Source organism: Corvus brachyrhynchos, unplaced genomic scaffold (genome assembly GCF_000691975.1).
Source record: "Corvus brachyrhynchos isolate BGI_N302 unplaced genomic scaffold, ASM69197v1 scaffold216, whole genome shotgun sequence".
Lineage (NCBI taxonomy): Eukaryota > Metazoa > Chordata > Aves > Passeriformes > Corvidae > Corvus > Corvus brachyrhynchos.
This window is the reverse complement of record NW_008238443.1, coordinates 311,516-336,548: the sequence shown is the minus strand read 5'-3', so window position 1 is coordinate 336,548 and position 25,033 is coordinate 311,516. Positions and strand designations below refer to the sequence as shown.

The 25,033-nt window shown below is 45.9% G+C and overlaps 2 protein-coding genes across 5 annotated transcripts in view; one reads left to right on the top strand and one right to left on the bottom strand.

Annotated features, from left to right (window-relative positions):
- The first annotated feature begins 27 nt into the window (after positions 1–27).
- On the top strand, positions 28–18,986 carry RNF20 (ring finger protein 20). 4 transcript variants are annotated; one of them, XM_017736642.1, is made up of 21 exons: positions 28–231; positions 358–437; positions 3,241–3,411; positions 3,535–3,702; positions 3,822–3,969; positions 4,134–4,316; positions 5,518–5,636; positions 6,439–6,585; positions 6,775–6,852; positions 7,173–7,292; positions 8,534–8,713; positions 8,896–9,031; positions 9,698–9,819; positions 10,146–10,543; positions 11,112–11,229; positions 12,513–12,662; positions 13,578–13,790; positions 15,668–15,793; positions 16,712–16,852; positions 17,171–17,272; positions 17,480–18,986. In XM_017736642.1, the coding sequence occupies exons 1-21, from the start codon at positions 90–92 to the stop codon at positions 17,654–17,656; spliced, it is 3,219 nt and encodes a 1,072-aa protein (XP_017592131.1). In that variant the 5' UTR covers positions 28–89; the 3' UTR covers positions 17,657–18,986. The 4 variants fall into 4 exon arrangements, with proteins under 4 accessions (XP_017592131.1, XP_017592133.1, XP_008633773.1 ...); XM_017736644.1 differs by lacking the exon at positions 28–231 and adding an exon at positions 2,674–2,725 and having other exon boundaries at positions 249–437; positions 3,245–3,411; XM_008635551.2 differs by lacking the exon at positions 28–231 and adding an exon at positions 2,674–2,725 and having other exon boundaries at positions 249–437.
- A 1,931-nt stretch (positions 18,987–20,917) lies between these two features.
- Positions 20,918–25,033, bottom strand: part of GRIN3A (glutamate ionotropic receptor NMDA type subunit 3A) — a 45,765-nt gene continuing 41,649 nt past the window's right edge. The window contains exon 9 of the mRNA XM_017736646.1: positions 20,918–22,350. Within this exon, the coding sequence (XP_017592135.1) occupies positions 22,014–22,350 (337 nt within the window). The 3' untranslated portion in view covers positions 20,918–22,013. The remainder of the gene's footprint in view (positions 22,351–25,033) is intronic.

Sequence of the window (25,033 nt, the reverse complement as noted above, 5' to 3'; positions counted from 1 at the left end):
CCGCACACCCGCGGAGGGAGGGACGGCTCGAGGCGTGTCCGGCTGGCGCTGTGGGAAGATCCCGGGGGCAGGGGCGGGACCCCCGCGGGATGTGGGAGAGCGGAGGAGGTGTGGGAGCGGCTGGTGTGTGTGGGAAGCTGAATCACAGAATCGTTCAGGTTGAGATCACTCAGTCCAACCCCCCTGGCAAGGCAGAGTCACCTGGAGCAGGTGACACAGGAGCGCATCCGGGTGGGTTTGGCATGTCTCCAGAGGGGAGAGAGTCCATGACGTCCTTGGGCAGCTGTTCCAGTGCTCTGCCACCCTCAATGGAGAGAGGTTCTTCCTCATGTTGAAGTAGGACTTTTTGCGTTTTAGTTTATGGCCACTGCTCCTTATCCTGTTGCTGGGTAGCACTGGAAAGAGTCCGGACCACTCTCTTGGCACTCACCTTGGAGGTATGTATTAATGAGATCCTCTTTCAGTCTTCTCTTCTCCAGACTAACCAGGCCCAGATCTCACAGTCTCTCCTTATAAAAGAGATGCTCCAGAGCCCTCATCATATTTGTGTCTGCCGCTGTACCCTCTCCAGCAGCTCCTTGTCTTTGTACTGAGGAGTCCAGAACTCCACACAGCACCCCCTGAGCCATGCCTCACCAGGGCCAGGCAGAGCAGGGGGTTGGCAGTTTTCCCCTTTCTCCTTCCATGCTTAAGATATTCCTGATGAGCCTGACCTGAAGCCGTGAAAAAATCCCTATTAGGCTTGTGGATGGAACACTGTTTGACTTGTGTTCCTGCTGGGGAGTATAAGCTCAAACAGCAGCTTTTAAAACTCCACGGTGCTTTTATTTCTGTGAGTCTGTGTCTGTGCATAAATACAGGTTTGTATGTGTGCGGTGTAGTTTCTGTACTGTGGCAGGAACAGCTGATGGTGGCAAGTGTAATAAAACCTTGAGACTTTTAGATTTAGTTGTAAAATGGTAGTATATGAGAAGATCTAATTTGAATTTCAATCTGTAGGGCTTGTCATCAGACATCCATTTTTTTTTAAGCAAATACAGGGTAAGTAAAATTTACTGTGTTAGCTAGCAGAGTAGATCAGCTCTTTTATGTCAAAAAGGAAATAAATCTGACATTCAAAGAAGTGTACAGTCTTGCTTAGAGTTCTTTACCTCTTCTGTGTGTGAGCAGCAGAAGGGGTTGTCAGGCACTGGGAGGGGCTGCCCAGGCAGGTGAGGAGCCCCTGTCCCTGGCTGGACGTGGCACTCGGGGCCATGGTGTGGCTGACAAGGTGGTGTTGGTTCAGAGGTTGGACTCGATCTCAGAGGTTTTCCCCATTCTAAAGGATTCTGTGAAAGAGAGGGTCTGTGGCCATGAGAAATGAATGGGTTGGGTTCTGGTGTACAGTATGTGAGGAGGTGGGGAGAGGGGAGCTGGAGCTGAGGGGGGTGGTGCCAGGAGGCGATGGAAGGGGTGTTTTGTCCATGGACAAAAAGTGTGAAAGGCAGTGGTCACTGGTGGCTTGCTGGACTGACAGGGGACAGATGAGATGTTTTCAGTGACAGCTGTATCCCCACCCCTTCCAGAGCTCTTGGAATTCCAGCTGAAGTCAGTGCTGGAAGGAAAATGGTTCTGTGGCGGTTGCCTTTGTCTTTTAATTTGAGATGCAATGTAATGCTTATGTTAGAAGATACCTCACAGGAACACCATATGTGCTGTTTCAGCAGCTCACTTAGAAATAATCTTTATATTATTTTGCATATGATGAAGGGCAATGCCAAGCTGAGATGCTTGTTAAATGCTGAGGTTTGGCAAAGCAGTGTACCAGCTTCATCTTAAAAATACAATGGCCTTGTTGCTTTCAGTAGAACTGCTTAATTAAAGCAAACAGCTAAAAATGGAAGGTTCATTTTGTAACCCCTAGTTTGACTGTAAATGCCATTTTAGGCTTAAATGGAACAACTCAGGTTTTACTGGTGTGGTCTGCATTTCGTTCACTTCTGTTTTCATGCAGTCTGGAGGCTGGCACAGCATCAGTGACTGTGGGAGAAGAATACAGCTCATGTCTAGTGAAGATCTAATTGGTTCCATTTTCCATCTCCAGCAACTGCATTTCTTTTGGAGACACTTGTAATTTTGCTCAATAATATGTTAGGGAACTACGGGAAATACTGTTCAGACATGAGAAAAACCTGTTTTAATGTTGAGGGCGATCAAGTGCTGGAGAGGCTGCCCAGAGACGTGGCTGAGTTTCTGTCCCTGGAGATGCTCAGGCTGCCTGGACAGGGCCCGTGGCAACCTGCTTTGGCTGACCCTGCTTCATCCAGGAGCAATGGGACAGGTGACCTCCAGTCCTCCCTTCCAGCCTCAGCTGTTCTGTGATTCTCTGTTAGTCCAGAGCTTTTCAGACTGCATTGTTAGGAATGGTTTCTCTTCAAACATGTCTCCCATCTCTCCTGGTACATAGGAAGACTCTTGAAATGGGTCTTACAAGGCTTGGCTCCAAGTTGCTTTTCAGTTCCATGGGATTTGTGAGACCTCTGGATACAGGGCTCATTTCCAGGGTGGTGCTCCCTCAGCTCTGACTGGCTTTGTGTGTAGATTCAGTCGGTTGTTGTGAAGTGAACTGGGGCCACATACACACCATCTCAGCTGTTTGTTAAAGTCTAACCTGGTTGATTTTTGTTAATGCAGAAAAGCAGAGACTGAACCCGGATGAAGATTTTTTTGCAAAGAGCGTGATAAGGTACAGTGCTTCCATTTTAACATTACAGAGCACTGGATCTTTTCCCCATCAACTTTCTGTTTGCAGCGCTGATCCCGCTGATGTCTTTTACAGCTTAATGGTGGACCAGAATGTGAGTCAGCACAGGCTGGCACAAACTCACAGTCAGAACACGAGGAGTAGATTTGTTTCCATTACTTTGTTACCTGTGAGATCCCTGAAGCACCACCAGGGCAGAGCTACAGTATTAGAGATGTGGGCACCCTTAAACTCAGCCCTTGCCAGAGGATCAGTGGCTCATCTAGGGCTGTTCCCAGCTGCAAGGTCACTTGAGTGATTTACAGTCTTCCTTATCAGTCTTCCACTTCTAACCCATTCCTCCCAAAAAGTACTTTTCAAAGTCTTCAGAGTTCCATGATGTGCTCTCTTTTGGTCGTCTCGTTAGCGTGATGGGTCAGCATGTTAAAAACCCCAAATCAAGTTGATCACGTGGATGTGTGTTTGGCGTTTCGTTAACAGTGTTTTTTAATGTTCAGGAAGATCTTGGAGAAGGTGGGAATCTGTACGCTTTGGCAACCATGTCTGGAATTGGCAATAAACGGACAGCTGGAGAGCCTGGCCCTTCTGCACCTCCGGAGAAGAAGGCAGGGGTTGAAGATTCGGGCACCACTGTGGAGACCATTAAACTTGGTGGTGTTTCTTCAACCGTATGTCTTCCTTGCATACCCCCACTCCACCTTCAGGTTTTTTTCATCTGGAGGCAGAAATGTCTCTGGGGTCAGTATGAGCCCTTCTGTGACCTGGCCTGTGTCCCGTGTGCCTGTGCCCAGGAGGAGCTGGACATCCGGACCCTGCAGAGCAAGAACCGGAAGCTCGCAGAGATGCTTGACCAGCGCCAGGCCATCGAAGATGAGCTGCGGGAGCACATCGAGAAGCTGGAGCGCCGGCAGGCCACCGATGATGCCTCTCTGCTGATCATCAACCGATACTGGAATCAGGTTGGTAACAGCTTTTGTTACTTCATACATGCTGTTTTCCTGTCTCTCCTGTACCACTGCACTCCTTTTGTTCACATGCATTCTTTATCTTGTCTTGCCTTGCCTGTCCCATCATTCAGTTTGATGAAAATATCCGCATCATTCTTAAACGCTTCGACCTGGACCAAGGTCTTGGAGACCTTTTGTCTGAAAGGAAAGCACTGGTGGTGCCAGAACCTGAACCAGACTCTGACAGTAATCAGGAGCGCAAAGATGAGAGGGAACGAGGTGAGGCACCTGTCTGGGGACAGTGGGAAACATGAATTTCGGCTGTGGACAATGCTGATGTCGCTTTCTAAAGGCTGACAGAGGCTTTTTTTGTGATTGTACAGATCAGTGATATGCTACCTTCTAGAGCACATTTACTTTTTTTCACCTCTTTATGTTCCCAGGGGAAGGACTGGAGCCAGCATTCTCCTTCCTGGCCACTCTAGCCAGCAGTACCAGTGAGGAGATAGAATCTCAGCTGCAGGAGCGTGTGGAGTCCTCCCGCCGTGCTGTTGCCCAGATTGTGACAATGTATGACAAGCTGCAGGAGAAGGTGGATGTGCTGTCTCACAAGCTGAATAGTGGAGGTATGACCCCGGTGGCAAGTATTCAAGAGTGTTCATCTGCCGCCACCTTAGGCCTGATCCTGTAAACATTAAGGTCTGTTCCTTCTCAGGTGCATTTATTTTCCAAAATTAATTGGTCTGGCTTTCCAAACTCTCGTTATCAAAACCTCTGATAAAGGACCATGTGCCAGAAGTGTATTGTAGCTACCTCTGTGTTTGAATGCTGAGAGCTCTGCCCAGTGTGCTGGGCTAAGAAGCAGCAGCTTGTTTCTGCTGTAGTGTGTTCATGTACCTGAGAAGTCAGAGAACACAGCTGAACCTTATCATCCAGCTGTCCTCAGCCACCACGTAAAAGGCTTCATGCTTACAAGTAAAGAAGTGAAAACAGCATTGGAAACTGATGTTGGACTCCTCCTCTGCAGTTTAGTAGAAGGTGTAGGAATAACCAACTGCTCGGTTTCCACTGAGTTCTGAGCAGAATGGTGCCCATCCAATGCTTTGGTGTGCTCAGTGTAGCTGTTGGTTTTGAACGTAGCAAAGTTCTGCAGAGAAAGCCAAACGACCAGCTTCTAAAAATTAATGCAGCAGATTCACTTTACACTCAGATGACTGTTTAAAAAACTTCATTTGCTTAGGGTCAGAATTTTAATCTTTTGAACAAAAACTTGGCTGGAATATCAGCTCATCCTTGGTGTGCCTTCTGTGTGCTCTGACCAAGTCTGGCATTGGTGTAGGGGAGTGCTGCTGTCCTTGGCTGGCAATCATAAACTGTAGTAGCGACGTTGGTGCCATGTGAGCTTGTACTTGGGTGCTGTAGTTTCACCTGTCACCCAGGTGCTGTAGTTGTCACCTGGTGTGTCATCCCAAGTTGTCACCTGTTGTAGCAGGTTTATGCATGAATTTGGCCTGCATCCGGGTGTCCCGGGTTCCAGGGCCGTGCTCTGGGTTGCTGGTACCGACACAGCTGAAGTGATCTCTGGTGTGAGGGGGTGGCGCCTGGGTCAGAAATGTGCAGCATTGTTAAACTGCAGAGCCTTTTGCTTAGGGAGTGCAAGTCAAAGCTCCCTGTGGATGGAGATCAGGCCCTTGGGAACCACCTGTGGGAGAGGTACAGTAAACTGAAGTTAAACCCAGAAATCTCCTTTTCTCTCTTTGCTGTTTAGGAATTAAAACCAGTGTTCCTTGATTTCCATTAATTTCCTTTTCTTTGTGCACCTTTCAGATATTTCACTGATGGAAGAAGCAGTAGTGGAGCTTAATTCCTACCTGTCCCATGAGAATGGACGGCTGCAGGAACTGGCTGATGTTCTTCAGGAGAAGCACAGAATCATGTCTCAGGAGGTATAAAAAGGAGAGAGAAAGAAATCTGCTTTGGGGTCCTGCTTAGCATAATTTATGGTTACCATAGTTCGGAAAGCAGTTTATTTCCTTGGAGAAGCACAGAAAAAACATGGTTTGAAAGTTACGAAAATTACGTTGTTGTGGAGAGCTGTGCATAGATTTTCTGTATAAGTGGGATTGATTGGCTTGTTACATCACTAAAGGAAAGGATATAAGCAAGTCAGTGAGTTGAATGGACTGAACTTTAAAAGAAAAGGGGAGAGCAGAGGCACGTGATGCTGAGGTGGCTGTGTAGACGCCTGGAACACTCGAGGTGACATCCCTGTCGTTCTGAATTCCTTGGTTTCTCTGTGTCATTTGACAGCGTAATGATACCAGATACAAGATGATCCCAGTCATTAAGGGATTCATATTCTTAGCAGCATTTGTTGCAGATATTTCAGTTCATTTAAAAATTGTGTTAGTGGTGATCTTGCTCAGGTTAGACCTCTGAGCACTTAAGTGGTCTGTAGAGTAGATGACATAGGGATTGAAAAGATTAAAATCAAGCCTTTGAATAAGCTGAGGTGGCTGCCTCTGTGTTCTGCCAGCTTCCTGCTCTTTCTCCATTTTCAGTTTTGTCTTATTTTTGTTACTGTCTTAGAATTTGGCCACTGTAAAATTCAGGACAGTTCATCAAATAGTCTGTCACCACAGCAAGAGATGAAAAGCACATGATGAATAAAAAGAAAGTACTCCTGAGCAGCCTCAGGAAAAGTTGATTCTATCCCATATGCTGGCTGAAAGACTCCTTTGATTGCAGTTCTCCAAGCTGCAAGAGAGGGTGGAGACAGCAGAGTCCCGGGTGTCTGTCCTGGAGACCATGATTGACGACCTTCAGTGGGACATCGACAAGATCCGCAAGAGGGAGCAGAGGCTCAACCGCCACCTGGCCGACGTCCTGGAACGAGTAAGCGCTGCCCTCCTGGCCAGGAAGCCTGGGAACGGGGGCGGTGTTGGATGGGTGTGTGACAGCCTCTCTGGTACTGTGCTGGGAGAACTGAGAACCTGCAGGGTACCTTCTTTGGTCTTGGGTGTGCTGCATCAGTCTTGTCAGTATTTAATTGGGTCTTGAGGAAATCTCTTGCATTTTTTGCAGGTAAATTCCAAAGGCTACAAGGTGTATGGGGCTGGGAGCAGCCTCTATGGAGGAACAATCACCATTAATGCCCGCAAGGTAAGGGCAGGAGCTGGGTTGTGGGCAAGGGGAAGAACAAAGTCAAGGAGAACTCGTGCATAGTTTGAACAGCATTTAGATATTTGTTTTAGATGATTTTTAGATCCCGTGCCACAAATCTGGGTGACTCTGGGTAAGCCGTTCTGACTGTGTACCAGTTCCCTACTTATGGAACATCTGGTGGAATTAGAGTCTGTCTCACTTGGTCACGTTACCTGGATGTTCAGTCTGTAGTTGCTGTTACTGCATAAACAGATACTTCATTAGTACTCTCAGGAGACATATTAACAGTAGGATTTACAAGTACTTTATCCCAACAGTTTGAGGAGATGAATGCAGAGCTGGAAGAGAATAAAGAGCTTGCTGGGAATCGCCTCAATGAATTGGAGGAACGGCGCCAGGATCTTGAGGAAGTAACAACACAAAATGAAAAGCTCAAGGTGAGACATCCGTACCTGTGAGGATGAAGGTGTTCTGTGTGATGGGCTGCCCTCAGCTTTGCAGTGCTGGGTCTCCAGAAAACCTCGTTAGCAGTGTCTGTTCTGAGTCTGCTCTTCAGCTGTGTTAAACTCAGTTCCAGGTACAAATCAGCAAGTCTGTGGCTACACTTGCAGTTCAGTGCCTTGGTGACACCGTGTGGTCATCGTTGGAAATTGTAATGGTTTCCTGCCCGTGTCCCATTCTGATCTTTCAGTACGTTTTAACCATGTCTGGTTAAAACTGTGTCACCTCTTTACAAGTATTGATCCCTCTTCCACCTTCCCCACGCCCTGTGCAAGTGGAACCAGAGAACAGAAACAATCAGGGAACCTGTGTGGGGAAAGAGGTTCTTGAAAGAGTCAATGAATTTGTGTCTTTCCCAGTGTGGGGAGGATAGATAGGAAACAGCCTATGAGTTTGTGATGTTTTAAAGGTGGTAACACAAGAAGCTGTGACTCTGTGGTAGATAAGTATATGATGGAGAGAATAATCTAAATATCATCTTAGTGGTTAGTGCCAGCTATAAGAAATGTCTGTCTCAGTAACCTAAATACAGAGATCTGATGCCAGGAACTGTCTTGAGGCACCTCTGGATTCTGTTTATCCACATGAGTTTGTTCAGAGAGAAATGGTCCTTAGCTTACAATTTTTTTTCTTTTAATTATTGATCAGCTGTATGCATGTATATATATGTCTGTTTCACTGCTGCTAGTCACAATCATTTGCTAACTTTTTTTTCTAGGAATTCAGTTCCATACTTCTGGGTTTTTTTCATTTCTCTTCCTGTCAGTCATTATGTCTTACTGGTAGAAGGCCAGCATAATGCCTACTTGGCACATGCATTTTCTCTGTTCTCTCATACTTTTTCTATGTGTCCATCTTTATTGATTAGATGATTATGGTTTATTATGTTTTCCAAGTTCATTTCTTTGAGAGAAACTATTTCAGGACCCAAGAGTCAAAAACTTCTGTCATGTGGCTGTGCAAGAGAAACAGCCAAGTGCATGCAGAGAAAACAGAGACTTTTAAAAATTGGTACTGAAGCATATCGTTTGCACCTACTTCACAGCAATGCTGTTGAAGTTCTACTTTTGTCTTTGCTTGTGGCAGCTTGATTCACTGTTTTCCTGTCTTGAGAGACAGAAACCAAAGACAAGGGGATAATTTTTCTTTGTGTGACATTTTCTTGTGTCCCAACTAGGTTGAGCTGCGACGAGCAGTGGAAGAGGCTGTGAAGGAGACCCCGGAATATCGCTGCATGCAGTCCCAATTTTCTGTTTTGTATAACGAGAGTCTCCAGCTGAAGGCACATCTTGACGAGGCCCGCACGCTGCTCCACGGCACCCGTGCCACACACCAGCGCCAGGTGGAACTGATCGAGGTAACACCTCTTATCACCCTATCTGTCATGCCACCGACCATCACTGCTGGGTCTGTGTGGCTCTGCGAATGCTCAGGAAATTTATGTTTCTGGCAATAATTCAGGCTGTTCTGGTACTCTCCATGAGGTGAGAGATACTCCAGGTTCAAAGCACCAAGTTCTGTTCCCTTTTTGTTCCTCAGAGGGATGAGGTCAGCCTTCACAAGAAGCTACGCACTGAGGTGATTCAGCTGGAGGACACCCTGGCACAAGTCCGCAAAGAATATGAGATGTTGAGGATAGAGTTTGAACAGACACTTGCTGCCAATGAGCAAGCAGGTATGGTGTTGTTCTGCCATGCCTAAAAACAAACACCACCTACCCACCAATGCCCATTAGGGGCTACAGTGCACTAGAACAGCTGGGTTGACTCTTCATTACTGTTAAATACTTGTTCTGGTAGGTGTCTTAATATCAAAAAACAAACCTCATCACCTGTTTTATTGGGAGGCCAGTTCCGTGTTATCTGGCTTCTTTGTAGATGCTGCAGAATAGATACATTTTGCTAATAATTTGGTTTATGACAGGGTATTTTGCATTATTAAAAATTACTTGTGGGGGGAGGATTAATTTCCAAGTCTTGAAGGACAATCTGGATAGCAAAGCAGTAATTCTTAAATTTCATCAGAGGAAATAAGTTACTTCTGAAGTAGCGTTTAAATCAGATTTCTTTTGTAGCATGACACATTTCCCTTAGGATCATGGGCAGAAAAGTAAAGTTAGTGGGAAATTAGGACTGTGAATTTGCAAGGACTTATGTTTGCATATAAAACTGGCATGACTTTTTTCTGCAAGTGTTTTGTGTTGCTCTGTTGTATGGCAGAATGGTAACAGTGTTACTTTGTTCTTTATCATTGTCACATAGCTTGTTCTCCATCTCCATGACAGACCTCAAGAAGGTTGGCAGAAGTGTGATTTGTTGCAGCGGTGTTTCTGTTTTTGCAGGCCCAATTAATCGGGAGATGCGTCACCTCATCAGCAGCCTCCAGAATCACAACCACCAGCTGAAGGGAGAGGTGTTGAGATACAAGCGCAAACTGAGAGAGGCCCAGTCTGACCTGAGCAAGGTATCACAGGAAATGCCAGAAAAGAGGAGAAAGTGCTTAGGGGAAGGGGGAATGCTGTCACTCTCACCAGCAATATCAACCTTTCTGATAAGGTGTGCGGGATGCAGTGAAATTTTCTGTGGAGCTCTGCACTCTGCTGCTTCCTTTGACCAAATGAATGCTCTTCCTTTGTAGCTGTGTAGTGCTCCATGAAAAGCAGGAGCAGTTACAAGGGGGGCATGGAAGCATGGATCTGGGAAGACAAGGGAGAAAGGGATAAGGAAGATTTCTGGCTAAGAACTTAATGGTGTGCTTTCTTTGTCATCTCTCTTGCTGTTCCACCCCAGATCCGCTCTCGCAGTGGCAGTGCTCTCCTACAGTCCCAGTCCAGCACTGAAGACACAAAGGAGGAGCCTCCAGAGATCAAACAGGAGCCTGATGATCCTTCTGCCCAAGTGTCTGTTCCCAAGGCTGCGTCTGAAGATGTTAATGAAGTGAAGGCCAGGCGAGATGAAGAGGAACGGGAGAGGGAGAGACGGGAACGGGAGAGGGAACGAGAGAAGGAAAAGGAGAAAGAGAGAGAACGAGAAAAAGAGAAAGAGAAGGAAAAGGAACGAGAGCGGGAAAAGCAGAAGCAGAAGGAATCTGAGAAGGAGAGAGAGTCCAAAGAGAAGGAGAAAGGGAAGCATGAAGATGGAAGAAAGAAGGAGGCTGAAGTGATCAAGCAGCTGAAGGCTGAGCTCAAGTAAGAGTTGTTGTCTCTCCCTTTTCTGCGGGAGCAGTGTCCAGGCCTGGGGTGTTCGTGTGTTCTTGCTTTTACAGGATTAGCATCACTGAAGTTTGAAGCCAACAGAGTTTCTTGACACCCTCTGTATCTGATTGTGGTTTGGTGAATGTAGTAGTGTATTTCCTACAACAGCCTAACGCATGAATTACCAAACCAGATACTTCATGGTGTGGGTCAAGTAATGTTTATTTGTTGCTGTCATAACAATTGCATAAAACTTCACAGCAGCAGGTTTTTAATAGAGGACGCAGCAGTCTTCCCTCTCCTGAAAGGTTCCAAAAGCAAAGGTGGATAGTTTGTAGCTTATTGTTAGGATACATGTTTCATCTTCACCCCGCTAATTGCTTTTTAACCCATATGCCTGATTTCTTTCCAGCCTGTTCTCATCTGCTGTTTTAGGTTACCATGATAAGATGACTCCACATCCATGTGGGAGATGGAGAGAATAGTGTCAGATTCTCATGCTGGCTGCCCAAGTGTGGCTTTCCTGCTGTGTTCTCACAGTGGTCTGTCTCCCTTTCTCCAGGAAGGCCCAGGAGAGCCAGAAGGAGATGAAACTCCTTCTAGATATGTACCGCTCTGCCCCCAAAGAGCAGAGAGACAAAGTACAGCTGATGGCAGCTGAGAAGAAGGCAAAAGCTGAGGTATTTCAAATTTCTCTTCCTTTTTTCTTTTTAATGTGTTACTTAAACTTCTTTTCAGATACTCTCCAGTGGAACTGTGGTGTTTCTCTCTTCAAAACTGAATTAGTCTTCTCAGCTTTGTCACTTAGAAATTGGAATGGTCTGGAGATAAACAGCAACTAGTTGCTACTGTAGGCATGTGCACACAACAATCTCTAGGTTCACAAGCACAGACACATTTGCAGATCCCTCAAGTAACAGCATGTCCCTCTGTTTGGTACCCCTGAGGTTTCAAGCCCCTCTTCTTCACAAGCAGGTCTCACTTGTATGCAGCACTTACTCTGTGCAGCACATATACATTTGATTACACAGTGATACTTAAGAAAATGTGTAATAAAAAGATACAAGAAGATAGGACAGGACAGGCTGTGATGATCATGTGCAAGGCTGAGCCAGACAAATGTGTACTGACTCCCCATATTTTACATGTGACTGGCTCCTTTTATACCCTTCTCTGTCTAACCCCAGTTTGTTCATTCTTGATCTCCATTTCCCTGCACGTTTCTTCTGGATTTGAACAGCTCTTGATTCCCACAGCCCTCCCAGTTCAGGAGCTATTCCTGGTTTACAGTGTCATCAGTTACAAAGTCCAAGTTGCTCTTCCTGGAAGTGATCCCTGTAGTTTCGTGGAAGCCTATCAAATGTTGTTACTGGAGAGGTTTGCATCCTCCGTTTGTCTCTGTGTTTGTTTTGTTGGGGTTGTGTCTCTGTATATTTTGTTTCTGGTTTTCTCCTTCTCCCACACTCAGGTAACCTCAATGGAACAAACATTTTCACACTCTCTTGTGCTCTCATCAGTTAGTGTGACTAACCAGGTTTCATTCTCATCACTGCCTCCCTCATCATTTGTCTGCCAAGTTTGTGTCTCTATATGTTTTATTTTACTTCCTCCTTTTCCTGTTACCTCCTTTTTGTATGGAAAAAGGTCCTTGACCAGATGCCCTTAAAGGAGGAGATGCACTCAGTCCACATATCCATACATGTGCAATTGCAAGAGACTCATGTTCCTACTCTGGTGAAAGATACTGTGAAATTTTCAGAGGTGTTGAGGTCAAGGTCTGGGGCTTCAAGCCCATCTCAATGGTACATCTGCCAGTAATACTCTGTCAAAATAACATGGGGTTTATTTTTGCCATGCTTTGAAGGCAGTCCTGAATGTTTCAGAGAGCTATGGGGAAAACAGGCTCTTAACACGCTCAGGGTACATCCTTGTGTTTAATGTCATTTCTGGTTTGTTCTTGTAGCTTGAAGAGCTGAGGCAGAGGGTGAAAGAATTGGAAGACAAGGAAAAAAAGGAGAGTAAAAAGATGGCTGATGAGGATGCTCTCCGCAAGATCCGAGCAGTGGAGGAACAAATTGAATATTTACAGAAGAAACTAGCCATGGCTAAGCAGGTGAGAAGGTTGTGATGAGTTCTTTTTTGGCTGGATGACCTGTGAAGGAGCTGCCTTCAGTTTACATCTGGGAAGAGAAGGAATTTATATCTGTATGGGCCAGAGATGTGAGTTTGGTTCTTGTTTACCCAAGGGAAAGAAAACTGAACAGGCAAAAGAACCACCAACAAAATAACCCCCTCAACCCTCAACTCTGGTGTATCACAGGCAGGCGATGGTAGGAAATGTTTAATACCAATTAAACATTAAATAAGCAATTAAACGTGTGGCCTTGATGAAGCACACAGAGGAGAAATGGCTTTATCAGCCATTAGGGGAAGAGGTTACAATTTCTTTTAAAAAGTTATTATCTCCTCAGTTCATGTAGTGAATATATTTGCATGGAACTGGTACATACCTTCTGCTAAAAAAGGCTTAATCCAATGAGAGAGCAGGACCACCTCAGTAGGGTAGAGGCAAGCCAATGAATTGACGTGTACTTTTTTAGAATTCAGATTCTTTAGAGCAGAGCTGCTCTACGTTGTCAATGCTGAAGTGGCCAAAGAGAGTTTAAGGGCCTTGGCAGCCGGTTAGCTGGAAACTGTCAAGCTGTCCACATGTAGGATTTTTGGCCTGGTGTATCTGACAGCTGTTCAGCTGCTGGAAATTGGGAGCTGGTTTCTGCCCAGCTCTGGCAATGCCTTTGTCAAAGCTGATTCTGCCAGACAAGCCACAGGTGACCATTTTTTCTCTACACCTTCAAATTCAGAGTATCTCTGCTGTGGTGCGGACTTTTAGGGACTACCTTTTTCTGGTTATTGGGATGATGCTGTTTCCTGACACCATTACTAGGTTTGGTGTCTCTGAGTAAAATGTTCAGGGTAACTGTAGGGGGACCAGGTGACAGTTTTGCCAGAGCCTGTGATTCTTCTGCAGGAGGAAGAGGCCCTGCTGTCTGAAATGGATGTCACAGGCCAAGCCTTTGAAGACATGCAAGAGCAGAACATCCGCCTGATGCAGCAGCTGCGGGAGAAGGATGATGCCAACTTCAAGCTGATGTCAGAACGTATCAAGTCCAACCAGATCCACAAGCTGCTGAAAGAGGAAAAGGAGGAGCTGGCAGACCAAGTTTTGACACTGAAAACACAGGTAATATGGAAAAAGGAGAGAGGACAAGAGAACTGTTGGGGAGGGTGGAGGTGTTGTGGGTTATCTGTATCAGGCAGCTGCACACAGCTGTTTGCTTACTTCCCCCCTGAGGAGAAGGGGAAAAGAATCAGAAGGGTCAAAGTGAGAACAGGTGAGATGAAATAAAGGCAGCTAAACAGTTAAAGTAAAGATGTCCATACAAGCGAAGCAAGAAATTAATTAATTTGTTACTTCCTGTGGCAGGCAGAAGTTCAGCCATCTCCAGCAAGGCAGGGCTTCATCATGCGTTACTGTTATTTAATAAATGCAGTCTTGAATATCCTCCCGCTTCTTCTGTTCCACCAGCTGTTACTGCTGAGCACAGCATTGTAGGGTATGGAATGCCCCTTGGGCCAGCTGGATCAGCTGTCCTGGTTGTGTGGCATCCCAGCTTCTTGGGCACCCTCAGCCTGCATGCTGGGGAGCAGCATGAGACACAGAAGGTCTTGGTGCTGTGTAAGTACTGCTCAACAACAGCCAAAACAGTGATGTGTTATTGACACTGTTTTCTCCAAAATGCAAAACATAGCAGCATGTGAGCTGCTATGAAGAGAATTAACTATCCTCACCAAAATCAGTTCAGGAGAGAATGTTCCTCTCACCAGCCTAGGAATGCATCAGGTTTCAAAGGGGCCTGTCTTAGTAAGAAACTGAGACTGCTGTATGAGCATTAAAATGTCCTACAGGTTCACTGCTATGGAGAGCAGATGGGTGAGGGAAAGGGGGAAGTCATTTTCCTGTTGTAATGGTACTTCTACCTATACCTCTATATATTGGTAACAAGCAGGAGGAGTTGGAAACCATGGTTCAGTTTGAACTATCTCAGACATGGGTACAGACTGGGAGAAGAAATCATTGAGAACATTTGAACAGAGAAGAACTTGTGAATTCTGGTGGATGAGAGGCTGGACACAACCCAGCAGCGCATGCTGGGAGCCCAGAAAGCCAACTGCATCCTGGGCTGCATCCAAAGCACCGTGGGCAGCAGGCTCAGGGAGGGGATTCTGCTCCTCTAGGCTGCCCTCATGGGACCCCACCTGCAGTGTTGCATCCAGCTCTGGGGTCCTCAGCACAGGAAAGACATGTGGACCTGTTGGACAGAGTCCAGAGGAGGCTATAAAGATGATGAGAAGAGACAAGCACCTCTGCTACAAGAATAGGTTGAGAGAGCTGGGGTTGTTCAGCATGGAGGAGAGAAGACTCTGGGGAGACCTCATTGTAGCCTTCCAGTACCTGAAGAGTGCTTAGAAAAAGGAGGAAGAGGAACTTTTTATACAAGCGTATAGTGATGGGACAAGAGAGAGTGGTTTTAAGCTGAAAGAGGGTAGGTTTAGATTAGATTTAGGAAGAAATTCTTTACTCAGAGGATGCAGAGGCACTCCTAGAGGTTGCCCAGAGCTGTGGATGCCACATCTCTGGGAGTGTTCGAGGCCAGGCTTGGATGGGACTTTGGCCTAGTGGAAGTTATCTCAGGGAGTTTGAGACTAGATGATCCGTAAGGTCCCTTCCAGTCCAGACCGTTCTATGACACTATCCTGTCATCCTTGGAAGCACTGGTGAATTGTTTACTGCCTTGCAGCAATTCTTTAAGCCACTGTCCAAAAATTAGGACATCTTTGTTGCAAATATTTGACTGCTGAGTTTCAAACTGTTGACCGGAGAGATCTGGGTACAGCTGTCTGGATACAGGCATGGCTGTTCAGGGAGAAAAAGGCAAGCTGAAGATGTACTCCTTGGTGACGGGGAGGCAGGGGTGGTTTTAGCCTGCAGCTTTAATGACAGCTCTGAAGACCCACAGAGCATGCATTCATACCTTCTGTACTTTCTCCCTTTCCAAGGTGGATGCCCAGCTGCAGGTTGTTCGTAAGCTGGAGGAGAAGGAACACTTACTGCAGAGCAGTATTGGAACAGGAGAGAAGGAGCTGGGTCTGCGAACACAGGCCCTGGAAATGAACAAACGCAAGGTGAGTGATGGCTTCATTTCCTCTTGGGTTGTAAGGGGGAGCTGTTGCCATGTGGGAGGCATAGAGGGCTCTGAGCTCCCACTGGTATTACAGAACATGGTATTCCCTGGTTTTGGATGAGTATATCAGAAGGCTGAGGAGTCCTGGAAAGAATTATGATTAAAGTACTATAGACTGATGTTTTCCTTTGATAAGGAGGAGCAGGTCATATGTGTTTTTGTGAAAGCCTAATTAGGGAGCAGAAGTAAGGTGCCTTTATAGGAAACCTATGGTGAAAAAAGAGACAGCAGCCAGATGAAGTCAACTGGGGTCAAAGCTTTTGTACGAAAGATGGGATAAGTAAAAGGAAAATACAGCTGGGGAATGTGAACACTTTTAACAAATGCCTAAGATCAATAAAGTAGGTGTGTTACTGGTAAAATAAGACTTAAGTCTTCTGGTTGATGCTGCCTATGTTGTTAAGTTTTAGTAGAAATGCAGAAATTACATTAGAACAGGCAGAAAGGAAAGCAGGAATATCACTGTGTAGAGGAGCTGGAGAGAATTCAACAGTCACCTGTGCTTAGTACAACAATTAGTGGTATTAAGGGAACTTGGTTATAAAGTTGGAGGAGAACTGTTGAAGAGAGATTGTTAGAAGTAGGTATCTTGCATCTAGTTCAGCTATAGAACTGCCTCTGAACCATTGAATAGAGAAAATGTGGAAGCTGGAAGGCTGAAAATATATTAAGAAGATGGGTATTCATGAGTGTTTTTCTAAGTGACATGCTTTGCAGTGTGACAAGGTTTGGCTCTGCTGAAAGGAATCTTGAAGCTAAATGTTTAGAACTTTCTAACAATAAGGTTATAAGAAGGGACTGGAAATCACTAGAGCTGTTCTTCTGTGTTTGGTACTTCTATACTGGTTTTCTTTCTCAGGCCATGGATGCAGCCCAGCTTGCAGACGATCTGAAGGCCCAGCTGGAGCTGGCTCAGAAGAAGTTACATGATTTTCAGGAGGAGATTGTGGAAAACAGAGTAACTAGAGAGAAAGAGATGTTCAACTTCAAAAGGGCTGAGGTATTTATCCTATGCAGAGTCCTTCAATATCTGTCTGCTTTAGTGTCCTTCTCCTTGTACATTGAGCTTGGAGAGGATTTCAGCTAAACTACTCTTTTGGTGTCCAGTTTCACTTCGATTTCGGCTTCATCAGGTCTTGGCTCTTTCAGGTGTTGTCCACTCATAACTGCGGCATCAGATGATCATGTTGTTTCTTGGATTATAGGGGATGAAACTATGGGTGGCATGGCTTAGCTAGGTGCATGTTCTCTTTGGTCCCTGAAGAAGCTGTGACAGAGAATGTACTGCTCATTCACTTGGTGTCCTGTTTTTATGCAGGAGGATATTTCTAGGTTGCGCAGGAAGCTGGAGACCACAAAGAAGCCTGACATGGTTCCCAACTGTGATGAGATCCTGATGGAGGAAATCAAGGATTACAAGGTATCTGTGTCTATCAACTTCCCTTTTGACTTCAGTCAGAAGGTCTGTAAGGCACACTTTCAGTATTTGACATCTCTTGTCTGTACTCTGGCATTGAAGAAACCACACTGTCCTTCTGAGGAATGGAAGGACCTTCATCTTCAGCCATCTCTGAGCACGGCAGGTGTGCTGCAGGGCCCCTCACAGCTCTGTGTGTGTGTGTTGCAGGCCCGCCTGACGTGCCCGTGCTGCAACATGCGCAAGAAGGACGCGGTGCTCACCAAGTGCTTCCACGTCTTCTGCTTCGAGTGCGTGAAGACGCGCTACGACACCCGGCAGCGCAAGTGCCCCAAGTGCAACGCGGCCTTCGGGGCCAACGACTTCCACAGGATCTACATCGGCTGAGGCCCCCACAGAGGCCCTGCTTGCGCTGAGCCAGCCTCCCTCGCTCTGTGAGCTTCTGCCACCTGATCTGCAGTGTCTCCTGGGAGGTGCGTTCAGGGTTTCGAAGGAAACGGACTCCAGATCTTGGTTCCTTTCTTGCCCCTTTCCCTTTGTTCTTGCCCTCGGTTTTTATGTGCTCTTTGTGCCTGAGAGGAAATTCCCCATCCCTTGCTTCCACACTGCCTAGGTGGGAACATCCAGCTGAAGTCCTGCCTTGACGGGATGGAAACTGAGGTGCAGCAGAGATTAGTGAGAGTTTTATTTGAGAGGTCTGCTTTGGATGCTAATTAAATCCCAGCAAGGTATGGCAGTGCTCCTGTGGGTGAATAGTTTCCCAATTAACAGGCCAAATAGAGGCCAAATAACTGAATCTATAGACTCAGTGTAGCAACTCCTTAGGTGTGTATCTTCCTGAGTCAGGGCAAGAACCTCTGAGGGCTGATGCACTAGGAAACATCCTCCCTTGCCCCAGACAGACACATCTAAAGATCCCGTAGAGGAGAAAGGAAAGACGCTGGAGACTCTGTGAAAGTAGCATTCCACTGATGAGCCCTGGTTGATGCAGTCACCTTCCCCCTAGGCTGAGGCATTGCTGTCATTGTCCTTATCAGAAAAGGATTTTTAGGGGTTCCTTTGTTGCAACTTTACCACAAAGATTAATCTTGTTATGCACAAAATCTAATTAAAGCTGTTGTTCGGTTTATTTTTCCATGTTTCTTGCCTTGGTAATACCTGTTTGTCCTCCCATCCTTTGTCCAGGCATTGGAAACATTTCTCACAAGCTTTAAACTTCTACAGCAGAGAGGCTTAACTTCTTCCTTCCCCTGGTTGCAAAACATGCTCAGCTAAAACAACTTTTGTCCCTTTGGCTGTATCCCCAGTACCTCATTCCTGACACAACAAGAGGGCCAGGATGCTGGATTATTTCTGCAGTCATTTCATCATGGCTGCTGAGAATTTTGTGAGGGGTGTGGTGTGGGTTAGAATCTCAGTGCTCCCTGTGGTTGGTTGAAGTGTGCTTCTAAAATCAAAATGGGAAGTTGTTTCTTTGCAGCATTCCTTCATAGGGTGTAGTATTTTTCCTTTTTTCTGTAAACTTAATTTTCATGGATGGTGCACCTGTCAGAGGTTTGTCTCATGGGTGTCCCTTCCCTGAATCATGGAATCTGTACTGCCTTCCTGTATCCCCTGCAGGAAATAACAAAGTGCAAGGAGTTAATCACAAATGACACTATTCATTATTATCTTTGTGAAAACATTCAGAATATATGAATAAAGCCTTGTAAATGATGATGAATCCTGAAGAGTGAGAAGGAGCACATGACCCTGCCTTTCCAAGGAGAGCAAAAATTCATTCCCAAGGAATGCTGAGAGTTTCTGGCATGGTGTAAGAGCTGTTAGAAGGAATGGAGTAGAACCCTCTCCTCTTTCACTGGAAGTTGCTCCTGGGATTACAGGTTGTGGCACCAACTTGGATAAAGAATGGTGTGTTAATGCTGATGGTAGATTTTGTGCTACAAATGCTTGTTCATCAGAACCAGGACCTGGGTCATGAACAAACTGACTGCATCTTCAAACAGCTTTGCTACAACAGCAAGAGTTCCTTTTACAGCTGTGAACAGCAATCCAAGCTAAACAGCCCCAGCAGAGCTGCAAAGCCCCTCTGTCCTTCCCCAGTCACTGTTGTATCACCTTTCTACTGAAATTGAGCTTTGTGAGCACGCTGGCCATGTTGGGTTCCCTCTGGTCATGGCAGGAAATGGATACTTAAAACAATCTGCTGTAGTTCACAGGAGTTTTGGAAACTTCTGTTCTCCCTTAGCATTAAAATAATAGCTTATTTCAAGCTCATTTTGGAAGTGACTGAGCTTCTCTCTGCTTATAATTACACCATTGAGAAACAGAATATATGAAAATAATTAAAATTTCTCAGAACTAGAAGTATTGGGGTAAAAGAAGTAAAGGGGTGATAAGTATTCTTTATCAAAAGGTTCTCTCAGTTCATTGTCTCAGACAAAAAAGAAAAGGCCTCATATTCAAATCCTGCCCCTCTGACACAGTCTGCAGGCGCTGACATTCCTGTGGTACTCCCCGTCCTGCAGAAAGCCACAGCAATCCCCTGTTCCCAGGGGCTCTGGCTGCAGCAGTGGCTGAAAAAGAAAATAACATGCCAAAGTTTGTCTGCTGGGCAGCAGTAATTTGAGTCTTTTCTGAAATGGCACAGTTGGTGCTGCAGTAATTGAGAGCAATCCCTATTCTGCATTTGACATGGGTGAAGCTCCTCAGACAACCACCACTTGCTTAATAGTAGTTATTAGGTGGTTGACATTTTTACATTTTATATTTTTGCTTTTAAACGAAGGCTGATTTTTTGAAGGATTGGGTGTTTGGAACTTTGAGGAAAAACATTTTTGTTTAAGATATCATTAACAGTTTCAGTTACTTTTTTTTAAAAATATGTTTCTGTGCTCATGCACGTAGAGATAAGGACATAAAAGCCTTGATAAAAATACTTTAAAAATTGGACGGAAATACTTCTTTCCTAGTGTTTTAATGAAAAGAGAGCAATGTTCATCTGTTCTAACCAAGTGCTGTTGGAGGTTGTAAGGTACCAGATGCTACACAAAGAAAAAGCTCTTTCTAAAAAGCTGATTATAAAGAGGGAGGGAGGGGAAGGGTAGGCAACAAAAGCACCTCAGTGCCTTGCCTATCAAGCTTGTCAGGAAAGCAGTGACATGTCAGATCTATTAGACCTACCGACGATGCAGGCCTGTGGATCCCACTTGCCTGTTTTATGTCCTAATTTCTCTTCCTTGTGTTACTGCATTGGAAGGAGCAGACACACCAAAGCAGAGAACAAGCACTGAGCAGGGAGCAGACAATCAGCTCTTGATGAGGGTAATTAGTCTGGGTCTCGCTGTGATAAGCTTTTAGTGCAGATGCAGAGCTTTTCACGCGCAAGGGTTTTCAAAAGGTAGAGGTGCAAAAAGGTAGAATGTCTTCCTCAATCTGCCTGCAGCCTTTAAACTACACCTACCACCACCCCGGGCAACATTCCTGCAGGTGGCTGGAGATACAGGGAGGGTAAAAATGATTTGGGTGATGTATCTGGGAGACCAGAGTTAAGGGACAGTATTACAAACATTCTTCTCTGTAATACAGGATACGTTGGGAAGTGGTTTTTAAAAATTGGTAGAAACCCTATTTAAAAAACAGAGTCAGTTGGGTTGATGCAGTGTTTATTCAGATGCTGAACAGCTTACCCTTCCTTCCCCTCATCACCCAGGAGGGAGAGAGCCCCACTCAGTACATTGCCTCTGAAACCACAACTCTCATTCATCCACAGGGAGGTTTTGGTGACTCCTTTTGGTTTTGATAGGACCTTGGTACTGAATAAATCACAATCCAGAGCCCCCTTAAGTCACCTCATGTGTGAGAAAGGACCTTATTGTCACCTTCAGAGAATATTAAGGGAGTAGTTTCACATTGGCAAATATTTCACTTTTTGAGGTAAATACTGATTTACAGTAGTGCCCCCTCTCCCTTCTCATCCTTGCCTTGTGCCACTGTGAATCCATCCCTTCACTTGGCCAGTGCAGTGTTTGCACAGCTTCTCTCTAGGAGGGAGTGGAAGCCCATCCTGGGCTCACAGGCAGACAGAGGTGGTGGTTTGGTTTTTGCCAAGTTTTTTTAAGCTGGGTGAGTTCCTTCACCAGTCTCAGAGCAGCCACCTCTGCATTTGTGCTGACAGAGCTGAGGGAATGGTGTGTGTTGGGTTTGCCACCAGGAATTTGTCTTGTGAGCCTGTGCCAGGAGGGAAGGGACTGCCAACACACAACAGCACCTGGCATAAAGAGGCATCCGTGAGGAGCCTTCACATGAACAGAGACTAGACCCATACAGAACACAACAAAAATGTACCAACAAAGGGACATACTTCCAATGAACAGTTTAAACCTTTTTTTTTTTTTTTTGGTATCTTTTTCTTTTTTTTGAATTAATGCACAGAAAGGGCTAAAAAAGTGGAACCTCACTGTACTGTCAGGTAGAGGAACAAGGAACTCTCGCTGTTGGGATGCTCCTTGTCTCTCCAGTCCCTTGGGGAATGGCTGGTGTTTTCCAGGAGAATAAGAAACTTGTGAAAGGAGGAGGACTCAGGAGGGTGGCAGTGGCTGTGGGCTGCTGCAATTCTGCTCTCCTGAAGAGCTTATTGCCTGCTTTATTTTTGCACCCCTTTCTGGCATTACAAAAGTGTGTTACAAATTTTACAGAGGAAGGGGAGAAAGGAAGAAAAGGGAAAGGGCCCAGCTATGCTGGTCTAGGGCTCTGCAGTCCTGTTGGTCCTCGCATACTCTTCCAGCTCTGATTTCCTGTCCATGGCGAGTTGCAGCTCCTGCTTGATGATTTCGATCTGCTTCTCCAGCTCCTCCAGCTCTTGCAGCACTGAGGTCCTCGCAGTGTTGAGGGACTCTGCTTTCCCATTGGTGGTTAAGGAAGGCGGAGTCTCTCTTCTCCCCTGCGGCAGGGGCATGTCCTGGTGCTGATGGATTGTCACCTCATTTTGCCCCTCATCAGTGCAGATGTACTTTTTTCGGTGGCAGTTGCCCACGTTGGCTGTGTTCCACACCGCATGCTGGCTGTTCCCTACATGGGCCCTAAACAGAGAGAGGAGAGTTAATACCACATCAGAGCCTGCTCTTGTGTGTGTACACACCTCCCCTGTGAGTCATCCTAGTGAAAAATATAAGGCTGCTGTTACATACTACATGGAAATATTATTCCTTTATCCCTGGCATTATGTTTTCTTGCAAAGCACAAATCATGGATGTAAATGACCAAATTTTTTCTGATTTAACCATAGCAGAGGCTAGAACAGAACCCTGAATGTCATCTTCCCCAAAACTTTTTTTAGTTATGAAATTACTCAGCTGCAGCTCAGGAAAATGTGAGTCCTTCAAAGCTTTCTGAAAGATTTTGTGGTTGCAATGTCCAAGTTTATTACAGCATTCGTCCTTTGCATGTTACTACTCTGTGCTGGCTTGAGCATTTGCTCTCACAGAGAAGGAGACTCCCTAGAGCTGGTCTGGAGAGGTGAAGGGGAAGCTTTGTCCTTTAGTCTTGAAGTCTTGTTGGGGAGCTGCTTGTGCTCTGGGGGACAGACACAAATGATGTGTATCCAAGCCTTGCAGGTTCATTCATGAGCTTCCTGACACACCACAGAGACTTAGGGGTTTTCATGTTGAGGCAGAACTTTTTGTCTGGGAACGTTTTCAAATGCTTCTGTTCTTTTTTTTTTCTTTCTGCAGAACTATTGCCATAATCTTTTGTTTCCAGAGCATCTTTTCCTTCTTTTTGGGGAACTTGCCTCTGCTGGGCTCCCAAATCAGGCCATTTCCCTGGGCTGGGTTCCTTCCCAAACACCGTCCTCCAAGTGGAACTGAAGGAAGCACAGGGTTTGCTGTTGTGGGAGAGGAGCTCCTCTTTCCTGCCTGCTTTCCCTTTGGGACAGGCTGGGGTGCGTTCAGTTGATAAAGGGAGGTTTAAACTCTGAAGGAGCTGCGTTTCAGACCGCTCCATCCTCGAGCTCTTCTGTGGGTGTCCTTGGACAAAAGGCCTCTTGGTGTGTGAGCTCCCAGGGGGCAGGTTAAGGAAGGAAGTTGGTATTTCAGGATTGGCGCTGCTGAAAGCAGTTGGTTTGCGGAGGAGCCCGGAGCTGGGAGTGGATCCTTTTCTCACCTGCGAGCAGAAAAGGAAGCTGCAAAGTGGGAATTTCACTGGCAGAGATGGTGAACAGGGGTGTTTTCCAAGAAATGGGCTGGCAGAGAGGCATGAGAGGAGTTTCAGGCACGAGCAGCAGCCACTGCTGGGTCATGCTCCAGAGAGCTCAGGGAATCCCAGCAGTAGATGTGTATGTAGAGTTGTCTATTTTTGTGCAGATCAGCAATTTTGTCATATTTCAAAATAAAAGATGGGAGGACTCTCAAGTCTGGGCAGGTGATTTTAACAAATGCTGGAGTCCACAGTTAACGCTCCAGTTTGACCCAAGTCATCAAAACTACAATTTGGCTACTGACGCTGAGCAGCTTTCCTAGTTTTTGGACAGTTACAACCTTAAAAAACCCAACAGGTTTTCCTACCTGAGGATACCAGCAGTAGTAAGATGCCAATTCTTTGCAGCTCTTTTCTGTATCTTTGGTGTTTTTAAGAGTTCCTCAGTCCCCAGCAGGAAAGAAAGCACGTGTGATAATGTAAGTGATTTGAGAGCTCTGTGTTGTGCCTTGCCACATCAGCGTTCGTGACAAGCTGGACACCCCACTCGTAGGTCTGTCGAGTTGAATTCACCCTAATTGTGTGCAAACAGCAGCCCAGAGATGCCGAGAAGAGCAAGGACGGTGGGTGGGTGTGCATGGGCACACCCGTGGGCTGATTGCTGTGTGGGCAGAAGGCTTTGGACAGCAGTACATCTTCACTCTCCCAAGTTGGAAGAATATTTGCATGGATCTTTTCCTAAGCCATTGCCTCAAGGGCTTATGGGCCATCTCCTCTTGTTACAACTTCTTGTACCACTCATTACCTGGCAGATAATTGGGCTGGTGCTTTTTGTACCATCAGAGATCCAGAGAACCCTTCCCCTGGGAGATTCTTCAGTTGAGTGAGTGCCTCAGGTGATGGGTATGTTCCCCCCAGTGAGGAGGGTGCAGCAGGAGGAAACATTTTTCAGCACCTCATTGCCTTTCCTGCTGCTCACAAATCAAAATCCAGGAGTGGCTGTGGGCAAGGAGGTGCCATACTTGGTGGTTTTTTGCAAGATGAAGGAATGAACATAGGAAATCAATTGCAGGCATTTTTATACACTTGTGTGTATAAAAGCAGCTTAGGAGCTTAGAGATGCTTACTTCCTTATATTTGCTGCCTTTAGCACAGGAATGTCAAAGAAACACAACATACGTTGACATCTTGCAGGTTTCAGCCAGATCAAACACCCAGCAACATCCTCAAAGACTTTTTCTTTTCTCTACTCTGTGGCTGAACTTCTCTGTAGAAGAGTAATGCTGCTGCCTGTGTCCTTACAAAGTGCACCAGTAGGGTTGAGCTGCTGAGCACGGGCACAGTTCCATGCAATGCCTCGTGTTCCTGGAAGCTGTGCATCACATTGTCTCCTCTGCAGAAGACACAGCCCAGGAAAACAAGGCAAGGATGTTGCCTCCTTTTTTCTCCAACACCACTTGTTGGACACAATGTTTTCTGAAAGGCTACATTTTCCTCTCCTCGGCTTTCTTCTTTCTCATTCTACTAAATCAGAAAGCTGAAGGAGTTTCAGGCATCTGAGACACTGCT

Bases quoted from the DNA above. Each gene is read 5' to 3' on its own strand.
- RNF20 (XM_017736642.1), top strand. From the start codon at position 90: ATGTGGGAGAGCGGAGGAGGTGTGGGAGCGGCTGGTGTGTGTGGGAAG. The intron at 11,230-12,512 runs GTATTTCAAATT...TTGTTCTTGTAG, and splicing joins AGAAGAAGGCAAAAGCTGAG to CTTGAAGAGCTGAGGCAGAG. The intron at 12,663-13,577 runs GTGAGAAGGTTG...ATTCTTCTGCAG, and splicing joins AACTAGCCATGGCTAAGCAG to GAGGAAGAGGCCCTGCTGTC.